This window comes from Chinchilla lanigera, unplaced genomic scaffold, assembly GCF_000276665.1.
Source record: "Chinchilla lanigera isolate Chin_1 unplaced genomic scaffold, ChiLan1.0 scaffold00072, whole genome shotgun sequence".
NCBI lineage: Eukaryota > Metazoa > Chordata > Mammalia > Rodentia > Chinchillidae > Chinchilla > Chinchilla lanigera.
The window spans coordinates 11,283,632-11,305,846 of record NW_004955473.1 but is presented as its reverse complement, the minus strand read 5'-3'; the positions used below and the strand labels follow the sequence as shown (position 1 = coordinate 11,305,846).

Genomic DNA, 22,215 nt, shown 5'->3' with positions numbered 1-22,215 from the left:
GCACACTTCAGTTCTGAGCAAATGTTATCCTCCATGCCACCTTCCAATATTTAACCCTGTATTTGCTGTACAGACATTTTTATAGCTCCACGTTCTGTGAAATTTAGCCAATTTGTCCTCTTGTGCTCCTTTTTATACGTTAACGATTTCCTAAGCATTTGTGCATTTTCTTACAAGTTATGTTTTATCGTTTCAAGAAATGCTGTTAACCTGGCAGTATTAAAACTGAATGAGCAAGGCCTCTTGGACAAATTGAAAAACAAATGGTGGTACGACAAAGGAGAGTGCGGCAGCGGGGGCGGTGACTCCAAGGTCAGCCTCAATGTCACCACAACCGGGTACCCTTAGTGACGAGTAATCGGCAAGACTGTTATCTTATTATTGAGGAGAGAGCACGAGACTCACACATAAGTGGGATGACCAGGTTATTCCCTTGCTTGGCAGCTTTGGGAACCAGAAACACTTTAGGGCACTGCCCACATTTTTGATCTAACTTGGGTCCCTTCTTAAACTCCCAGACAGAGGCTCCCATTGACACCTCTTCCCTTCCCTGGCACACCGCACTAGTTACTTTACAAAGGCCATGTGCGTTTCAATGCTCTAGGCTTTCAAGAGCCCAAGGCTTTACTGTGAGACTGTCCCCACCTGCCTCAGTTGAGTGATGTGTGAAATTAGATCCATGTAGTAAAAAGTCAGGTTATAGTTTCTTTTTTCTGAGATGTGATGGTTGTTCATAAAAGTTGGTTGATTGAGTAGGGGTGACTTCCTCAGTTATGTGTATGAATGTTGAGATGTTATTCTCTATATGTGGTGGCCCATCTAAGCTGGCCCCACTTAACTTGAAAACCAAAGAACAAGATTGGTTTTCAAGTTAAATGGGGTCTTTCTGCAATAGGTCATCACATATAGAGAATTTTCAAAGATATTTTGTGTATTTAAACAAGTGCGCCGCCTAACTGTGATATTATGTGTGTGGATGCTTGATTTGGCTTCTCTATAGCCATGTTCTTGGTTCAGGTAGGTCTAACTGTAATCCACGCTGCCATTGTGAGAAAGCGCGTCTTACCTGGCATTCCTTTGGTTCTTAACATTCTTTGGGTCTAGAATGAATGAGTAGTCATCATCCAAGCAACAAGAAATAAGGGATCACTCAGAAGGCAAGACACCAAGTCATGGAAAGACACACTGGGTAAGTACAGGAGAGGACCTGAAAATGGAATTCTCCATGGCCCGAAGGGTATGAAAATGGCATTGAACCATGGGAAATCAGCTCTCATACGATCAAGATATGACGGACATCTTAAGGTGAACAACAGTGAGTGTTTCCCAATCACAGAGCAACAGACAGGCAAGCCAAAACTTTTCTCCTTCAGATACAATGGTTGTACCTCCACTCTTCTCTTTTCCTCTCCATCCCTCAGGATCCTGATGCAAAAGTTAGTTTGCCAGTCTACAGTATAATATGGGTTTGGAAACACTGATTCAGAGCATTTGCAAAGACATAAATTTAAAAACAACTGACTTATGCTTATAATCATACCAGTTATTAGCAAAGCCTTTTGTTGTAAAACCTTGATTAACGAGAACATAACCAGTACCCCAACTAACTGAATGATCCCCCTCAGAACTTCACATTGATGAGAAAGCATCAATAGTACCCAAAAAGAAGATCTCAAGGAAATGATGTTTTAATCACTTGCCAAGAGATAGCCTGTGGTTAGATCACATTCAGCTCTTTCTCCTATAACTTCTCTCCATCTGGATTGAGCCACAAACATTAGAGGCTGCTTCCCTGAAGCAAGAAAGTGGAAACAAGCATTTTAAGAAAACATGTCATTAGCCAAGAATGAAACAAAATGGGTATTCTTAATGAAAATTCCATCATTCCTTATGGATTCCAATTAATCAAGGTTTTACTATGTGTCAAAAAGCAGTAACTTCTTTTCCCACCAATGTGAAATGATGACATTGACAATTTCTCCAAGTTTTGGGTTCATTTGATTTTTACAATGGCTAACGTGATACTCAAAGTACTTAGCACTTTCTTTCCAATCTTTTTCTCATGTTATTAGCAGGCCACAAAGAAGCTAATTATATCACTGAAGTGAGCTGCAGAATAAAAATTAAGCTGGATTGGATACATGGCTCTAATGAACTCATCATTCAGACTCGACATAGTGGAAAGCAACCATGGACTATAACAAAATGACTTGAAATAATCCACATGATATCAAGTACCCAGAAATTTTCAAATAACCAGATGTCTAATGTTCCATAAACAAAAACTACACATATTTGGTTTAAATTTTACTTTTCACCCAGATATTTTGGTATGATGAAGACCCTAAAACTTTAGGCCACTTATTTGCTAATTACAACCAGCAATGGAGCTTTTTTCCTCAGCTAGCACTGCTAAAAATGTTTTATCAAGCAACTTTATTTCCAGCTTACAATTTCCAGATTATTTGAATTTTGATACACAAATAGAGGATATGTCAGCAGGCCCTAAATATTTGCCAGTTTTTTGACCATATCACGACCTGCCCGCCATTTTTCAGATGACTTTTCTTGGTCATTTCTTCAGTCAACTTTTAAAATAAGTCAACCCTTTTCTCAACTATGGATAATAGCCTGGTCAGTGATGAACATCCAGCAATTTCTAATTCCTTTTCTGGATTACCAAGGAGCTTGCCTTTGTCTTCTTCCTTCTCGCTACCTGCTGTTTTCTGTGAGTGAGCAAGAAAGTGGGGCAAGAGAGGACCTTGACTCTGTTCTACCGCTCCTTAGTGGTGATGCTAAACACAAATCAACGGAGAAGGAGGTAGAAATGACAGTGAAACCCTGTGGATTTGGAGCCCTCTAAATAATAATTTGTGATAAGCTAAACAGGGACATCTATAAATTGACTTTGTATTATTATTAAAGATGGAGACAAGAGAAGTTTGTTAAGCAAATGAAGAGTTTAGACTAGACTGTCAATGGGATTTCCCCTTAAGAGAACAAACCCCTTTCCAAATATTGGAAACACTTCATTAGATATAATCATATTCATTAAAAATTTATCTGCTAAAATAACAAGAACCTCCACTAAAGCAATGTTTTATAGTCAATTTGAATTATAAAATAGACTTAAAATAATAAGACTGTCATTCGTCAGGCCCATTTTGTAATTCAGGACTTGCTTTACTCATTCAGACAATCCTTCCCCTCAGTCCAAATCAGTGAAGTTTTACTGTATTAGCAAAATGGCTTGAGAATTAAACTTCTTTATTGATCCTGTTCCTAGTTAATATGACAGCTGACTGTTGAATATACCATCATTTCACAGAGAAAGTGAGACTCAGAGATATTGGTGACTTTGAGAAGGTGACACAGCTAATGATGTCACAAATCTCTGCTGACTTTCAGGGTCCCCTCTTGTGATAATAATGCAGAGAGCAATTTATTGCATCTACCTACCCAATGAGTAATGTGAATCTAGTTGCATGTGATGCTTCCATAAGAATCAGGTTCATTTTCAACTACCTTGGTAACTAGGCAAATGGCATGTTTAAGCCATTCCAGCCCTCAGTCTTTATTACTAAAAATGACAATAATCACAAAGTCTGACATGTAGAAGTGCTTTTACTTTTACAAAAACACTTCTGCACCTATTACCTCTGAAATCAGAAGAGGAATAAATACTTGTATTGCTTATCTCTCCATCTCACTCCTACACCCTTAAATAATGAAAAATGGACAATTATGTTAAATTGCTGACTTTTTCCTCCATGGCATGAGCCATTATATATTTTGAACCTATTCTAGAAAAATCACTATATCATATAAAGTATCAGAAATTTTCAGGCTGCTGTAAATGTATACATGCTTAAATTAATGTAAAAGATGAAAGAAATTTAGAACAAAATCAGTAACTGAGGAAGCTCCTGAATTTGATCTATAGGCCAGAACCAAAACACTGCTTGGCTTTACCAGTTTTCCAACCTGAACTAATAAGGCCTAAGCCAAGTACACTTGGTCTTTCCTTGATGGACTACAAATGCGGAGGCAAAGATCACAGAAATTAGAACTGTAGTTTGGAAATTTTTAACCTGAAAATCACCCTTTTACGTCAGTGCTTTATTACAACATGTGTGCAAATTCACTAATTAAGAGCCAGTAAGTTGTTTTAGGGATAAACCCAGATCACTAGGGGTTTGTGACACAGCTAGTTGAAGTCTATCACTGTGACTCACAGTAGGATGGAGATTTAGCTACTGACTTACCATAGAGGCATATCAGCTGCCTTCCACAGCTGCCTGTTGCTTCAAACTTTTACATTGTTCTGGTCCCTCCACCCACCTAATTTCATTTCCTTAATCTTCGGTAAAGGGTGCCAGCTTGGCTTTCCCATCTAGCTTTACCTAGCTAATAGGAGTGGGGTCAGTGACACAAGCTATTTGATGAGGATGAGAAGTTACTATAAACCATACCTTGCCTCATCCAAGATTTGTTCCTGGCTTTAGCTCTAGCCAGATATTTAAGTGGACTTCATTATTTGTATCTTTTAAGGTGAAAAACAGCACATATTGTGTGCTTTGGAAAACAATGGAACAGAATTTTAAATGGAACATTCTGACCCCCACTTGACTTCAATGAAAACGGAACAATAGGTGGTCACTGTACTGACTTGTATGGCATGTAAGGGGAAAAGAGGAACAAAACAGGAGTATGCAGTTAAATCTTCATTACTTAAATACGTGGTAAGATCATGGTTATGGCTTAGTATTGATATAGAAGTGCAGTTCAGATATGGAAAGACTAGAAGAAACAGACTGATGTGCATCACACATATTAGGGAAAAACAGAGAATTTGCCTTGATAGATTCAAAAATTACATATAATTAAAATTATGTTTACTTTCATGTGGATGCTTTTGTGGTATCTAAAAAAGTTTGTTCTCTTAAGGAATTCAAACAGGTTCCTCCTCTCTTCCTAGCAATCTTTTTTTTTAAATCCCATGCATTTGCTTAGCAGGTCTCTCTTCTATTCAAAGATAATAAAAAGTGACACTTTGATATAGCCTATTTCCAAATTCCCTCAGCTCCATAGTTGGTGGAGCTTAGACAGAAGGCATTATAACTGTGTTTTCCATATGTATAAATGAGATCTTCAGTTTGTGTGTATTTCTTCTTTTGTGTATGTCTAAAATTCTCCTCTCCTATGCCACCATCTCTTAATCACCTCTCTTCCACACCCAGAATTCTTTGATATTCTTGGGCCTTGGGTAGTGGATTTGAATCTGCATTTGCTTTTACCTGCAACAAAATGGATCTTTTACTGGCAGGAGCCATCTCTAAAGGTAGAAATTTTGGATACCCAGGGTTAAGATGGATCCCAATGACTCTTTATTGACACTGTTATGTGTGTAGGCAAGAATCATTACAGATCGATGGCTCTTCCTGGGTCTTAGCAGAAGTTCCTGTGAATCCCCAAGACTGGTTTGAGATCAAGGAGTAGGGTGAGTATGTTATGATCTTCGTTGGTTTGCATGTTTCTGTGCTGGTACTGCCTCCTGGAAATATGAAGAACCTGACAGTTTTCTTTCCTGGTAGTGACTAAATTTGCTCATTGAACTTACTCTGGCCTTCCTCCCAAGAGCAAATCCTCACATTTTCTCAAATGGCTGCTTCAAGCAAGGGACCTATTGCCTTAAGAACTGTGGCTGCCAAACCACTGATTTTTCCAAATGGTGTTAAAGAATAAATTCTACTACCAGAAAACAATATAAAATCCAGAAAGAAAATCATTTTAAGTTATGCCATTCTGTGACTTTTAAAAATTGACTATGTGGCCTTAACATGAGTTCTTGATTAGGGCATGACTGTTTGCCTTTGGTGTTATCCTGATAACATGAATGTGTTTCTTATTGATAAATAACGACCAAATATCCAACATCAGTGCTACAGAAAGAACAGCAGGAATGAAAAGCCTGAAGGTAAGGATGATATCTACTTGCCAAAAGGAAAGACACCGTTGCAGTGGCAAAGACTGAAGTGCTGCATATCTGCCCTGTCTGCCCCTTGAAGACCAAATCAGATCATTTGGTTTGCTTTAATTTTGAGAGATGATAGAACTGCACTGACTGAAAGGTAGGACAGTCATGGCAAAGAAACATGAAGGATTTGATGCAACTGAAAACATTTGTTTAGGGTGGGAGCTGGGGCTGGTGGAGCGGGGGTGGGGACGAATATCTTTTATGGACAACAATTGAAATTCTTTCTTTTGACTTCTAGAGAGCGGTATAGCATTTGGCCCTTGGCACATGAGGCTGATATCCATTGGTCAGAGGTGGCAAAAAATGGGATCCAAGTTCTGGATTCACCTTTTTGCTTAATTTCATCTGGCACTGATATGAATACATCTCAAAATATAGACCTAAGGCAATAGCATACTTTTAAATATATGTATACTATATATGTATATATATAAATATATACACATACATACATACACTATTACATATGTACATGTGTTTATATGTATTACATATATGGTAAGACTGCTAGTGTGTCCTGTCTAGCATCACTGCTGCAAGTGCAGATGAGGCATGTGGCTGCTAGAATATGTGTTACAGGAGGATGGTAGATATACTTGGCATGGCAACCAGTAGTCAGCTTGCAGATCTGATAGAGAGACACCATTTTTGGAATCTATATTTAGATATAAGCTAAGACCAATTATTTCTCAATGGCTATTACAGAAAAAGAGAATGGTGGCACCCATAAAATTAAATTCTTAATGCATGTTTTGCTTAGAATCAGGGGGATGCGCTAGATGTCTTCAGAAACCCTTATCCTTTGTGTTTCTGGTGAACTGAAATGATGCATGCATTAACAGGAGTTGAAAGTTGTGACCCAGTGACCTGGATACCTTCAGAAACCCTCAGAATTTGAGCTTCTTGCCTCTCTTGCTGCCATGAAAATGGACTAAAGAAAACACACATGCATAATAAACCCAACCAGATTTGATAGTGTGAATTTTTAGTGTGTGTTAATATGGAGTTTCCAAGTGATTCATACCAATCACGTACTTAGGAAACTGTCACCGCATTATAACTAAAATTGCCTTCTTCAGCTTAATATCTTCCCTGAGCCTCTTCCCTTTATCAGGGATATATTGAGTATGAAGCCTTCCTAGCCAAATTAGGCTGTGTGAAATAGTCCACCACCAATGATTTTAGATTTTGGTTCTAGAAGAGGAAGCTGGCTACAGAAGTCTAGCTTAGCAGAAGTTCATCAGAGAAATTCACAGCTTGTGAAGTCATAGAAGGTGTTACTTTAAATACCACTGGCTTTAGCCACATATTTTCAAGGTGCCTCTGGGTCTGCTGTGTTAGCACAGACGCTCCTCAGTAGGTTTCAGTCACTAGCACTGTTAGGCCCTTAGTAAAACGACTCACAGATTTGAGCCACTAATGTTATATGCATGTATTATTGAATTTGCTCTTTGCACTTATATTAAATGATGATTTCATTAACAAGGAATGAAATAGGTTTGAGCTACATTTGTGAACTACATGATTATAAATATACTCTCAGAGAGAGTTTCTAGCAGCTAAGTGCCGCACAACTCTGCAAATCATTGTATGTGCCCCTAAGGAATGAGGGTCACCTGGATAGTCTGAGTTCAGTAATGCCAGCAGTCCTATGTGTTCATGCTCCCAGGTTTTGGAGAAAGTTCGGGCTGATCCAAAGATAGAAATATTGAATGTAAACAGAAGAGAATAATGATTTTTTTAAAGGGCTCCAGATATGAGTGTACTCCAGAGAATGGTTTGGACTGCCATGGCCTCCAACCACTGCTATATGAAGGGATAGATACATTCATTTCACATATCCCAAGTCAGCCCACACAAAAGAATATAAAGGACTACATAGTAAATCCTATTGTTCAACAAAAATTCTTCTCTTGCTTGATCATCGATTGTCTTCATCTAATCAAGCTAGACCAAATTGGGCAGAGACAGCTGTGCCTACCTATATATGCCTTTTATGTCTTGAGTAAAGCTAGGGCTTCACCAGACAAGGCTGGAGTGAGCGATTGAGAAGGATGGCTTGTCAGCATGAACACCTGAAGTGTCTTCAGGGAAAAAGACAGAAAAGCCTGGCAAAGCAGCATAATTTGTAATCCCACCCAGTTACTCAGGAAGCTGAAGCAGAAGGATCACAAGTTAGAGTCTCGCCTGGGCAACGTAATGAGACCTTGTCTCTGGAAGCAAAATTTTTAAAATTTCTAAATAAATGAAAAAAAAAAAAAAAAAACCAGGTTGGGACTGGAGCTCAGTGCTTGCTGGGTTCAGTCGTCTTTACTGCACTTGTTAAAAAAAAAAAAAAAAAAAAAAACAGACAAAGGAAAGATGACTGCTGTCCCTGCAATGGGCCAAAGATAATACTGAAGAGTTCAAAACATCGCTAGATACCAAGAGATGAGTGTTAATGACTTGGAGCAAGTGTCCAGGTCAGGGGTAGGGTGAAAGAAGGGCTTCCAGCTCAGGCTGTGATCCGTTTTCACCACCTACATACTGTGTTGTCAGACCAGACTCTAATTAAGTATGCAAATGTACTGTCTTTGCTCATCTATTTCTTTTACATGTCTTGTGAGCTTGTCTTCCTCCGTAACATACATATTTACACATATATCTGTCCCTTCTAAGGGCACCATTAAAGGTCTTCTGCAGGCATTAATTAAACAGGCATTTTCTCTTTAGGTGCCCCTGCTGAGGAAGAAATGAAGCCATTTAGAGCAGAATATATCCCAGTCTCTCAGGCGGATAAATCGTACTATACCCTGAGTTCCTATATTTTTCAGGCCCAGAGCCATATCATTACAAAATCGTCTCCCAACCCTTCTAGGATCACCAGATTATCTGGACGAATCAACTTGATATTTAATTCACAAGACTATCCAATTTTTCTTACTTTCCCTTGTATTTCTTGGTTCATAGTAAGGAATCCAACATGGCTTCAAGCTACTTTATTTACTATTTTTAGTATTTCCAGAAATAAACATTTTAAATTGGGCAGTTGTTTTTAAATATATCAAAAGTCTTATTAATTTTTATTTTTAAATAAACGATTTATACTTTCACAGAAATAAAAATACAACTGTATTTTTCTGCTAATACTGTCTCCAAAGTGCAAGGTTAACCATCACTAAGATAGCACTGATTCTTTAAAATGGCTGGTTGGTGTATCCAAGTAACTGCCCTGGAATCTAGACACCCACCACCTGCGAGCACAGTGCCTTTTAACTGATTTATTGCCAGGCGTGGATGGAGGAGACAGAAATTTGTATCAGCTGAACTTTTCCTCAAAAATAGAACTCATTATCAAGGCACTGTGAGTTACCCTATACAAAAAATAAATCTGTGTCCCCGCATAATTATTTGCCACAATAAGTAAGCAAGATCCTGACACAGGTCAGTATTCCCTCCACACACTCTTAAATAATTATCTGATTTGCATTTTCCCACACTCTGCATCTGAACCATATGCACTTTTATGACTTAGATGCCATAAAATATTTTCTTTTTGGAGAAATTTACCTTTTTACCTACACGCAAACATTTTAAAAATATAACAGGATAAAGAGTTTTTATTTGTAAATAGTAAACCTCTGCTTCATTTCCTGTTTTTCAGGAAGACTTATGTTTCCACAAAGCATGTTTCTCAAACTTACAGATGTGAAAGTCTCATAGTAGAATTTCAGTTATCAATTAGGAAAACAATTTTGGAAGGGGAGACACTCCCAGACCCGCTACAATTAAATCACAAAGTCCCCCTGTTTTCTCCCTAAGCTTACTGAACCATGAATTTGTCTCAGGAGGGCTGTAGTCAGCAAAAAATTCATAGCAAGCCCTTCAAGGGGATAATGCTTGACTAATTTCCACGATAGCCATCTGACCTACTTTGTTTAATTCTTTTTGTTCTCCACTGAGGTGAATACAATAAATATTTCTGACTCATAATTCTCTCAGGTACCAGTTAAGGGCCTGTAGTAATTGCTTGAAACACTACCCTGAAAACATATTGCTGCATCACAGTAAAAAGCTCCAGCTGCAAAATATACGCTTGCTAGGTTGATAGTTATTTGGAGAATTGTGATCCCTAAAGAAAAAAAAAAAAAAATCATTGTGAACCTAAACCTCAAGAACAAAAATAAGAGCAGCTGCTACTTTTTTTGTGTTCCACTGGAAAACACACAGAGAGTAACGTATACTGATTTGCCTTCTGACCTGCCCCGTAATTTGCTGTAGTGGCTTGAGCTGATTGTATAACCTATCTGTGCCTCAGTTTCTTTACTTATTAAGTGGAGGGAGACCATAACTTTCCCTTCTTAAGGTGATCATTAAACTAGAATGATAATTATTAAAGGTAATAGGTTGAAAATTTTTTTCAAAAAACTGAAGGACAGATATCAACTTAGCAGATAGTTCTTGAGAAAAGTATGACTGTAAATAACTATTATAAAAGTATAATACAGTCATAGGTGCATAAGCCACAGTCCCTACCCTCGAAAAGCAGACAGTCTAGGGCAAGTCACAAACATTGCCATAAATAGCAAAGCAAGATAAAGGGTGATGGTGGGGAGAGAAAATATTGGAAGAGCAAAGAATGGTTTCATGGAGAAAGTGACATTTAAAATAACCAAATGCCCACATAATTTCCTTTCCTTCAAAGTACCAATGTATGTGTTATGTGTGTGTGTGTGCATTTGTCTGTGTGTGTATGAGTGTGTGCATGTGTGTTGGTGGAGAATGTATCAAAACATTTAGTTGGTTTGGTTTGGGCTAGGCAGTATGCTTAATAAACTGCAATAAGGGAAAACACTGTATAGATAAAAGCAGTTTTTCTCCGCCATTTTGGAAATTTAGTCTATACCACAGCAAGATGGAGTTCTAGGAACCTTAGCATTTAAAAGTATTTTATTTACTTGGCAGCTATCCTAACCTTGCTAAGTGGTATTATCTGTGATTTCTGATTACAGCTTTTATATGCTCCTTGGCTGTGCTGCTACTTGAATTGTTTGTTTTCTTCCCTCATTTTTATTTAGAAGTTCCCAAATGCACGTTGGTTCCCTGCCAGATTTCATAAACCCTGTGATTTATTTTCCAATCAGAGACTAAATGTCTAGGAGTATGTCATTTGTCAGAGTTCTCTAATATCCTACAGCATCCCAGAGGAGATCTGGATGCTCTGAGGCCTGGTTTCTCAACCTCAGCATTATTGGCAGTGGTGCCTGATAATTCTTTGTTGTGGAAGCCCTCTGGTACATTGCAGGATGTATAGCAGCATCCCTGGTCTCTACTCACCGGATGTCTATAGCATTCCTCCACCCAGTCATAATAACAAAAAATGACACCAAGCACTTCCAAATGTCTCCTGGAGGACAAAAGTCCCCCCAGTTGAGGACCATTGCTCTAAAGTAACCTCCACTGTAACTGTACAGGTCATGGGAGGGGAGAACAGCTACCAGCCATTCAGCTAAGGCCACTGGATGGCAAAGCAAGGATGGGTCAGAAGTAAAATACCAAGTTGCTTACTGATGTACTAACCCTGGGTTTTGGCAAAACTTTACATGGTGGCAGCCCAGGATACACCCCTATTATAGGAAAAGACTTCCCTCCTCCAAAACTAGTCCTTCTTAAACGTTCAGTCCCAGGACCCTTTTATACTCCTAGAAAAACTGAGAACCCTAAAGAGATTTTGTTTATGTGGTATAGCTATTAATATTTACCACATCAGAAATGAAAACTGAAAAATTTCACTCATTCATTCATCTAAAAGTAATACACTCAATATGTTAACATGAATGATATCCTTTTCATGGAAACAATCCATAGTATTCCAAAGCAAAAGAAATAGTGATAAGAGTGCTGCTGGCCTGTAGTTTTGCAAATATCTTTAGTATCTGGCTTAATGTAAGAGAATGAAATTCTCATTTCTGTTTTCTCATTCAATCCGTTGTGATGTCACATATCATGTAGTCTCCAGGAAATATCACTATCACCATGAGGGAATAATAGGGAGAAGAGCAGATAATGTCTTAATATTATTATTAGAAGTTTTGACTTCACAGACCCTCTGATGAAAGGGTTTCAAGTGTCCCCCAGGATTTCATAGACCACACTTTGAAAATCACTGTTTTAAACTAACATGCTAAAAGTAGCTCACTTAAGGATTGACAACGTCTTTAAAAACCAAGATCTCTAAAGAATAACACCCCTCCTTCGGGCTCCAGTGTGAGGACCTTTGGTCTGACTGTTCTGTACCTAATACCTAGTGAAAGCAGCAGTACTAGAGAAACTGAACGGATTCTTGAACGATGGGGCCTGGTAAGGGCTTAGCAAAAAGCTGTGTGACAACACAGAGCCCTTTGCAATAAAGAAGGAGGAAGCACAGAAAGGAGGAAGAAAATGTTTCGTACATTTTGCTGTGGTCCTGACGAGCTCAGGTCACCTCTGTGTCACTGGAAAGCACCTTTGCCCTGTATCTGAGTCAACCTGCATATTGCTGAGCTTCATGCCAGCGTTTGGCTTAAAAGATAGCGTTGGGAGGGAAGTGATACAAATAATAGGGGAAGGAAGGGAGAGAGTGGAGCAGGGCAGATGGTGTGAGTAGGGTTGAAGACAGCTCCAACACTGACTCAGGGCCATAGATGGCCTGTCTGGCTTTTACAAGTCCTAAGATTTCATTTTCACTGCCAAAATATATAGCAGAGGCTCAGTTTTGAGCCTCAGTTTTATTGCTTTGTGTTCCAAGCTACTCTGATTTGCCTTTGAGAAGGCTAAGATTTTGAGCATTCATTGAAACAACTTCTGTAAAGTATATAGAGACCCCAACTTCCTTGTGAGTTACAGAATGCTGATATTTCATGTGCCAGCCCCTGCACTAACCAAGGAAGTGTCACCTGCCCCTACACTAAAGACTTATAGTTTGTCAAATCTCAAGTATTCTGAAATTACATATTAGTTTTAAGTGATGATACATATTTTAGGTATCTCCAAGTGGGATGACTCCTCTGCTCTCAAGAGCAAATGGAAGAAGAAAGGAAATAGGCATTACAACTTGGTATGGTAGAGGCCATATCTATGTGAGTATAGGGGTTCTTGTCAGTTACTGGATCCAACTTACTCAAAACAAGCTAAGAAATTTTATGGAATGGTCACGGTTGCAAAATCTTTGTCTGATCCCTTTTTTTAAGTTAATGACACTCAGACCACCAGGCACTAGTGTTGGCAATAGTGTCCACATGAATCTGAACACATTTTATTGCTTCATAATGGTGGTTTATGACACCTTTTGTATAATGGAGTTTTTACTCAAAACTATTACATTCTCCATTTAAAATTCAATAGTAGGAAGAAGACAGGGTAAAGGTCAATATTCTTATTTTACAGCTGCAGAAATCTCTGAGAAAGACTTTATCTTAGGGCCAGTAAAGTTTCATACATTTGTCCCATGGCTCCAAATACGGTCCTTATACTTTCAGCAGTGAAGGACAAAGGAGCAGTGACCTGGCCTCCTGGGATTGCACTAGCCTCTCAGTTGAGGGAGTCTCATCTCACTAGAAGAACTTACCTAAACTGTTCCTCTCCAGTGCTACCTAACTCCAGTGCACAGTTAGTTTGCCGTTTTATATCATGCCCTGTTCATATTTTGTTCTTAAACAATCTGGCCCCCTATCTGGTGACCTGAGTTAACCATGCACATATGACCGTATCAGAAAGACAGGGAGTCAGTAACTCAAAAAACAATGCAAAGGCCAGTTTTTCCACTTTTAAAACTACTCCTCTTTACCAAAACTCAGAAGTCCACATTATGCCTTTAATACTAAGATCATGAGATCATTGTGTACATAAGAACTTAGAAGGCGTGTTTGTGAAATGAGGCCATATATGTCATACAATTCTTTCTGAGTGCATTTTCAGCTAGGCAATAGATTTGTGTAATAAGGAACAAGAAATCAGAAGGCATGTTATTAAGGTAGAATCTATCTTCTGTTCAGATTCATCCATTTGTCAGTCCACAATATAGAAATGCTTCCTTTTCTGGCACCATCCCCTTCCTGACTGCCCCATAAAAGTTGCTGTCTGTCTGGAAGTACAACAAGACACCCAGTTAGATCAAACCTAATATGCCTCCATCACAAAGCTACAGTAAGCTGCCGCCAACGATTGTCACTCGAGGGGAGACCCTCCTCACCACACACAGCCTATCTGAGGAGTGCCTTTTTTTCTATCCTCATTATTTAACAGTGTGTGCCGATTACTCAAAGCGATATGGGCAGGCCCTGGTAAATATAGCGTTGCTGTAGTGTTAACTTTTTATAAGGTAATGCTCAGGTTGCCTGCAGTGTCTAAAATTACTCTGTGGCCAGGGCCCCCTGCTTTATCGCTTTCTATAGTTTTAAAGTAGTTTAAAGCTTGAATAACATAAAATAACATAATATAATGTTATTTATGTTATTTCCCACGTGAAGAACGCCTGTAAACCTTGCAGTATTGAAACTCAGTGAACAAGGCATCTTAGACAAGCTGAAAAACAAATGGTGGTACGATAAGGGGGAATGTGGAGCCAAGGACTCCGGGAGTAAGGTCAGTCGCTGAAGGTCTTTTTGTACTGATTAGCAATCACATTTTGACCCACTGTTTATTTTCTACCCCAAAACGGCTTTCCTTCCCCACACACACTCCCTGACACAGTGGGACCCCTTTATAACACCAGCACTAAAGGAATAAGGCAAACAGCAGCCCCAGAGGCTTGCCCCATGGCATCAGCTGTACACTCTGCAGAGCTGTGATGATGGTGAGGGAACTCAATGTGGCCCACTGCAGTCTAAAGCCATAAAATAATAAGCTGTGTTATAAGGGGGTTTTACTGTATTTCACATTTTGAAAGTGCAAAGACAAAACATAACAACAACAACCAAGAGGGGAAAAAAAAAAGATCCAGTTGTGACAGTATTTTTTTAACCTCTTACAGTGTCAGAGACTTTGTAGTTGTAAATATCTTTGGTTATTAATGTTAATATATTACATCTGTCCCATCTGAAAACAAATAAACAAAGACTGGTCTCTGTAAGCAGAGTGATTCGCTCCCTTCCAGCTGCTGTCATATTGAATTCAATATCTATTTGGATCTCAAAGCTCACTAAATCTGTTACACTTTTCTCTCCAAAGGTGTCATTTGAATCTCTGTACGTAACACTTTTAAAATTTAGTCGCATGCTCCTTAAGGGTATACATTGTCAGGATAACATCACATTGATAAGCATGAAACACTCTTCCCCGCCTCCTTCCTGCCCCCTTCGCTCCCCTAAGAAAGTTTTTTTTAGTTTCAATTTTTGCCTTTTCCTTTTTTTGAACTAATATTGTGGTATCAGTTAATTCATTTCATGAAATGCCACTCATTTTCCCATGCAGTGAACCATTTTGCTACTGGTTTTCTACACCCCACATCAGGGAATTGTGTAACTGCTGTGAAACATGTGGAACTTGAAACTTTTCTTGTTGCTACAGCTTTCATGGGTGATGCTAAATACCTCTCCCCCACCTTTTAAATACCATCTACACATACAAATATGATGACAGAGGGAGGCTTACCAGAAATTGGTCCATTTCCTAATAGACTGTGGAACATACTTGCAGATAGTCTCACCAACCTCCTTAGAGAGATAATTCATTGTCTCCTAAGTGACAACAATTCCTACCACTCACTTAACTGTCATTCATCTTAGCAGAGTGTCTATTTTGCAAGGTTGCTGTGGATATGAGGCATCCCAACACGCCCTTACTGAATGTGATTCAATTTCAAAAAGCCTTTTTTTTGAGGCAAACAAGTACAGGCCTGGCTCCTTTGAAAATAGGATCAAAAGGACATGGCCATATTCCCTTTCCATTTGATGCTTTACATATACCAGGACTAGCTAAACCACAACTTAAGGGTGAGCGATGGCTATCATTTGCTCATTCTGACGACATTTAAATAAGATGCTCAAAATTCACTGGCTTAAAAGTTGGGGTATTCCATTCAGTCACACTCAGCAGCAAAATGGTTACATTCCCTCTAAAAAGACTACAAAATGCTACTTTATTTTCTTTTTTCAAAGAAAGACTCCCGGCCCTTGGTGTGTCCTACCTCAAGGTAGGGCTCAGGACACCAACTTTTTCCTTTCTATCATTCAGCAGTTCAGTTTTTGCTTTTTCATACAGGTAGATAGCTTAGTCAGATTCATAGTTTGACCTGAAAGTCACTGACCGGCTTCCTCGATTTTCCCCCATGTTGAATAGAAAGAAATTAAGTGTAGTTTTATTTTTCTTTTTTTTTTAAACTATTCTCTACATTCTCTGGAGTAAAAGCTGAAAATCAGCTCGATTTTTTTTTAATCATCAGCCTCCTGGATAATCTTTTTGATTTGTATGGAGCCAATCCAGGACCCAAAGGGTCGTCCTGACTGACTCTTTAAAATTTCAGGAAAATGGAGCAGAGCCAATTCTTTGTGCTACACTTTTGTCCTAGGAGTACAAAGACTTGCTGCCCTGATTTTCACTAGGATGAGAATCTAGCAACCACTTCCTAAAGGGAGCAATTTCTCAGTCACTGGGGGAAAGAGGAGTGTTAACCCTTTTAAAACAAACCCTCGTGAAGTAACTTTCCAGACAAGCATATCAGAAACTCTTACTATTCTCACCTGGTATCTTAAAGACTGTTTGTCAAAGTTGGTCACAGGGAGAACAAGGGAGAAAGGGGTGTTGCAGGGCAGAGAGAGGAAAGAGTGCTTCAAGTTCCCAAATGAAAAGAGTGTTACATCTGTAGAGCTTATGTCACAGCTCAACTCTGGAAAATGGTATTTGTTGAGACTAGCAGAGGAATAAATTATGCTTGTGTTTACTGTTTTGTTCCCATGACCAAACGCTGCTTTATTTAGTTGTTGAACACCATTTTTAAGTATGAAAGGAGCATAAAGACTGAAAAATAAAGGGCTGTTTAGGTAAGGATCAAAACCGTCAACAGAAGCACAATATACCATCTTGCTGGTCATTGTGAAACATTAGCCAGTTGCCAGAGTTGAGGCATAACACTTACATCAATATTTAGTTATTTTACAACTTAGAACTATCCTATACTGTTGTAATGTATTATAATGTCCCATTGCCTTTTTTTTGCCCAAGAACTAATCGTGTTGTTCATTTTTCTTAGGACAAGACCAGCGCTCTGAGCCTGAGCAATGTGGCAGGCGTTTTCTATATACTTGTCGGAGGTCTGGGGCTGGCCATGATGGTGGCTTTGATAGAATTCTGTTACAAATCTCGGGCAGAGTCCAAACGCATGAAACTCACAAAGAACACCCAAAACTTTAAACCTGCTCCTGCCACCAACACTCAGAATTATGCTACATACAGAGAAGGCTACAACGTGTATGGAACAGAAAGTGTTAAGATCTAGGGGTACGGTTAAGGTCTAGTAAACTAATCAGCCTTACATGACTGTATGCTAACCTCTTTATATTTCTTTTTCTTTGTTTGGTTTTTTTTTTTTTTTTAGTTTGGTTTCTTATTTTAAGCATCTTTGCAACCGTTCAGTTTTTTGAAACAATGATTGACCTTTCTTGTCAGACAGTGAGACTTTTCTAACAGTATAAATGTAATTAAAATATGATCCGTGACCTAAAAGAAAAAAAAATTCTCTAGAACAGTATTGTTAAATAAAAGTATATGCAAACCACATATACAAACCACATGTATAACTTTAAATGGTCTAGCAGTCACACTTGAAAAACAAGTGAAATTAATTTTAATGATATATTTCATTTAGACCAATAGCTCCATTATCATCTCAGTCTGCTATCAATTAAGCAAAAATATTAAAAATGAAAGAGCTATTTTACATTCTTTTATTCATATTGATCTTAGAAATCTGGGGTCTATTTTATACGTTGGATATGTCTCACCCCATACTAGCCACATATTCAATACTGAACAGTTGCATGCTCCCAGCAACTCCCGTGCTGGGCAGTATACCTGTTAGGGCAAAGAGCTGTGCTAGCACTGACATTACAACTAGTACTAGATGTAAGGCCCTGTCACCTCAAGTAGTGTAGCATTCCTATTAGGGATCTATCATTCTTCTAAGTAAATAGTTAAGTCTGAGACCATTTTCTTAATCTTTGAGCTCTGCTGTTGTCCCTTCCTTAGAACTGTGTCTCTCAAAAGACAGACTCGAGTCACTGATGCCAACCAAACCCAAATTAATACTTGAGTGAGCCTGACTGATGTCACCTTGATTCTGTTAGCTACAGCCAAACCCCACCAATAGCTGAGACACATTCAAAGGCAGGCTTGTGTTAGGATAATGTCTCCTTTCTGGAAGTGTTTAAAAGAAATAGTCTAATTACTTCAAGTGCATCTGTCATTACTAACATGCTTATCTAAAGTGGAATAGAACTAGCAACTTCATACCCCCTTATTTTAGGAGAGTGATTTTGACCTCGCAAGTGCCAGTGTGCTAGAATTTCTACAAATGCATTTGTGTTTTGAACTTCTTGTATTTCACATCATGATTCTAAATTCAGCCAATTTTTAAACATTTCATCCAAAGAAGTAATTAGTCTTCACCACAGAAATTATCTTGTTTGATGAAGTTTCTGGTTGCTCTGTCCTCCTGTAGGCTACAGCCATTTCCCACGATGTATTCAGTACATTGAACTAACCTATTGACAAAGTGTTCCCCTTGTGTTAGGGAATATTTGACACGTGATTTTATCTGTAATTAACACTGTTTATGTGCAGGTATTTAATGTTCAGTGTACTTAAAATATTTTACTCTTGAGTAGATGATATAGGCCTCCAGACTATTTATCAGCTGTTCTGAGAATCTATGTCCCTACTTCCCAACTACTGTAACTTGAATCTCTTGTTAAAGCCCAAGAGCAGTGCTTTTCAAACATTGGCATACACACAAATCATGTGGTGGTCTTATAAAATTATATATCCTGATTCAGTGGATCTATGATAAGGCCTAAAATGCTACACTTTTCACATGCTACAGGTCATGAAGATGCCATTCTCTGGGAAGGAGGAAGGAAAATGGGGAAAGAGAGGAAAAGAGGAGGGAAAGAAGGAAGGAAGGATGGAAGGAAGGAAGGGAGAGGGGAGGTAGGGAATAAAAGAAAGAATGAATGAGAGAAAAACAAATAAAAGAAAAAAGATAGAAAGAACAATAAAAGAAAGAAAAAGAAAGCTGAATCAGCAATCCTTAGTTTGAACAGAACGTCGCAGTCCTAATGTGGAGGGTGGGAACATCAAACTGTAAAAAAATAGCCTCCGAAATTAACTTGCCAACCACACTTCTGACTCTGGACTTTTTAAAGTGGTCTTGGCTGATTCATTTTTATGAAGCAAACTCCAGGCTAATTGAGACAAAAGTCACATATAATAGACACTAGGTCCATGTGGTTAGAGCCTAGTTAGCCAGCACCTTGGCAGCCATCTATGAGATGCTAAGAAAACCTGGGAAGAGCTTCTGCAAACACATCTGTCCTCCAAGCCTGTGTAAAGCCCCCAGATGAGAAGGAAAAGCCTCAGAAGTTGTCAAGAAAACCTCACAAGTGTCAGTCAAGTGGTACAAAGCAGGCTAAGCAAGAAATAGAATCCTGTCTACTGTCCTCGGCCAATTTGGTGATGTGTTGTTAAAGGAGCACTGGTTAAATGAAGAGTGAGCTCTTCCCCTATTCATTTTTGATTTCCAACAAAGTTCTAAAATATCTCCTAGAAACTTCTAATTTGTTATCTAGATATTAGATTTCCAGTTCTCTGACTTGGCCTAGATTTGTCCAGGTCTATTCAGGGGCACAAAGACGGAGAGACATCCTGACATTTCACTTTTATTGGTAATTGTCAGAGCCTTCCTGGGAGGTTATAGTACTAGTAATTGTTGAGGCAGAATGACTCAGCATAGCTCACCTGCGAGAATATGACACAGTGAAATCTGGGCAACAAAAGGGCATCCTTGAAAAACAAAAGATTCATCTCTCATTTTCTATCAGTGATAGTACCATCAGGGTTATTGGATAGGCACGTGTGCCTCAGGCTCAGATCATGTTTAGCACCTACTAGAGATTAGACAGCCTCTTGACTACCTGATAACTCTCTGCATTCCTGACCAGTTCCTGGAAACCTCCCTGCTGTACCACGTGACTTGGCAACTGACCTACCATCAAGTGTTCCAGATTCACTGCACCCTAGGGTTGATTCTGCTTATTATTTGAAGAAACTCCAGTTTCCTCCTTGGTGTCCAGAACTACTTCTAGCTTTTTCTGGTTTCCTCAACAATATTTTTGAAATCCTTCGCATAGGCAAGACTATAACAACCTGAAGTTTGGGCAAAATGTTTCCATTTTTCTTCTAAGACTGTTCTGTTTAGGAAATATTAACTTTGTGTGGCTCATTTTCAAAGGGACCAATTTTCCTTTTGCACCTTATGCATATGCATTCTTGCTGGAGAAATTTTCCTTCTCCAGTTTAAAGAGCTGATCTTACGTCAAGTGGAAACAAAATTCTGGGTAAGGAGGGTGGTAACGTTCTTTCTCTCAAGAGAACTTTTACCTCAGTGATAACATTTCATTTATCCTCATTTAAAAGAAGCAAACAGAGGCACTAAAGGGTTAGGTTACTTTCCTAACATCATCCAGGTAGATAGTGACACCCCATAGCCAATACGGGAAAGGGATTTTGATCTTTCTGCAATAGATATAAAACTTTTCCAAGTTCTGAGAGATATGACTCAGGACTAGGGGATCCAGAGAAGAGTTGGGCCCACATCCATATTAATTTTATTTTGCCCTCCTTTGCCCTTTTGGCCTTCAGGTGCATCTTTGACATTCTTCTTGCAGACATTTTATTATAGAGCCAGTTGTAGATAATGATTATCTTATTCCTTTGGGCTAAATTCAGTGTTCACTCAGGAGAAAAAGAAGTGTTCTATTAGCCTACAAGGAAAAGGTGAACAGGGGAGTGTGAGCTTGAAGAGGAAGCAAAGCATTGATCCCCATGTTCAGAGTCAGGGACAAATGATCCCCTGCACCAGTAATTACCTCCAAACAAAGGGTGCCACCAGCAGCAACTTAATCAGGCCCATAATGTCAGGGCAAAGACTCCATGGTCGGGGAGCACCTTCTTCAGTATCACTGCTCTAGCTTCTTTCCTGAATGTGCTGTCTCTTGTGCTATTTTCAGATTTTAAGAACTAAAGTTGTATGAATTAAAAGAAATAGTCACCTTCCTGTCAATGAGCAGATTTTCCTCTCACAGTCAAAAGAGATTTCAATTCAGTGCCCTGAAATAGTGTTCACCTATGGTCTTAGGAAAGCAATGCTTTGTCACAGATAACAAATGTACACTCTTCAGTGTAGCTCTTTTGTATACTTCACGTAAATGCCACTAACATTTCTAGCATACCTATACCTAAGTGAATAAAGTCTTGAGTTTGACTTCATGCAAGGCCTGTATGTTTCTCAGTACAACAAATGCACCTAGTAGAGAATGATCCTAACTAACTTATTGCAAAGCATTTGCACTGAAGCTGAAGAATTTAACCAGATCTGTTGCCTAAGGCCAGTCAAATGAGGTGCAGCCCTGTAGTGCCAACTTGAGAAAACAGCCACAGATTTTGTCCAAGATCTACTGAGCCATCATGAATCTCTCAATTTCCAATAGAAAGCTCTCTTCAATTTTAAATTTCCCCTTGCCTTTGCAGATCCTTTCCCACTGGAGGCATACAATGAGAGGAAATCACCGGAAATGTGGCTGCTTCAAGGATCCTGAGCCAGATTTCACTCTCCTTGGTGTCGGGCATGACACGAATATTGCTGATGGTGCAATGACCTTTCAATAGGAAAAACTGATTTTTTTTTTTCCTTCAGTGCCTTATGGAAAACTCTGAGACTTGCGACAATGCAAACCATCACTGAAATCTTTTTGCTTTGCTTGAAAAAAATTAAAATAAAAACCAACAAAAAAAGGACATGCAAGATTCCAGTATGCGGGAAAAAAAAATCTTACTAAAAAAATCAATTCAAGAAAAGCCATTCTTTGATACCACTGCACAGTATATGAACACCATGTTCTTTAATACACACACACATACACACACACATACACACACACACACACACA

General features: G+C 38.9%; 1 protein-coding gene across 4 annotated transcripts in view; it reads left to right on the top strand.

Moving 5' to 3' along the window:
• Window positions 1-22,205, top strand: part of Gria3 (glutamate receptor, ionotropic, AMPA 3) — a 291,195-nt gene extending 268,990 nt beyond the window's left edge. For 2 of the 4 annotated variants that reach the window (XM_005401287.2, XM_005401286.2), the window contains 3 exons: window positions 14,524-14,638; window positions 17,244-17,491; window positions 21,797-22,205. In XM_005401287.2, the coding sequence (XP_005401344.1) occupies window positions 14,524-14,638; window positions 17,244-17,489 (361 nt within the window). In that variant the 3' untranslated portion in view covers window positions 17,490-17,491; window positions 21,797-22,205. Of the gene's footprint in view, window positions 1-197; window positions 313-14,523; window positions 14,639-17,243; window positions 17,492-21,796 lie in introns of those variants that run through there. The other 2 variants (XM_005401288.2, XM_005401289.2) reach the window with 2 other exon arrangements.
• Window positions 22,206-22,215: the final 10 nt, after the last annotated feature.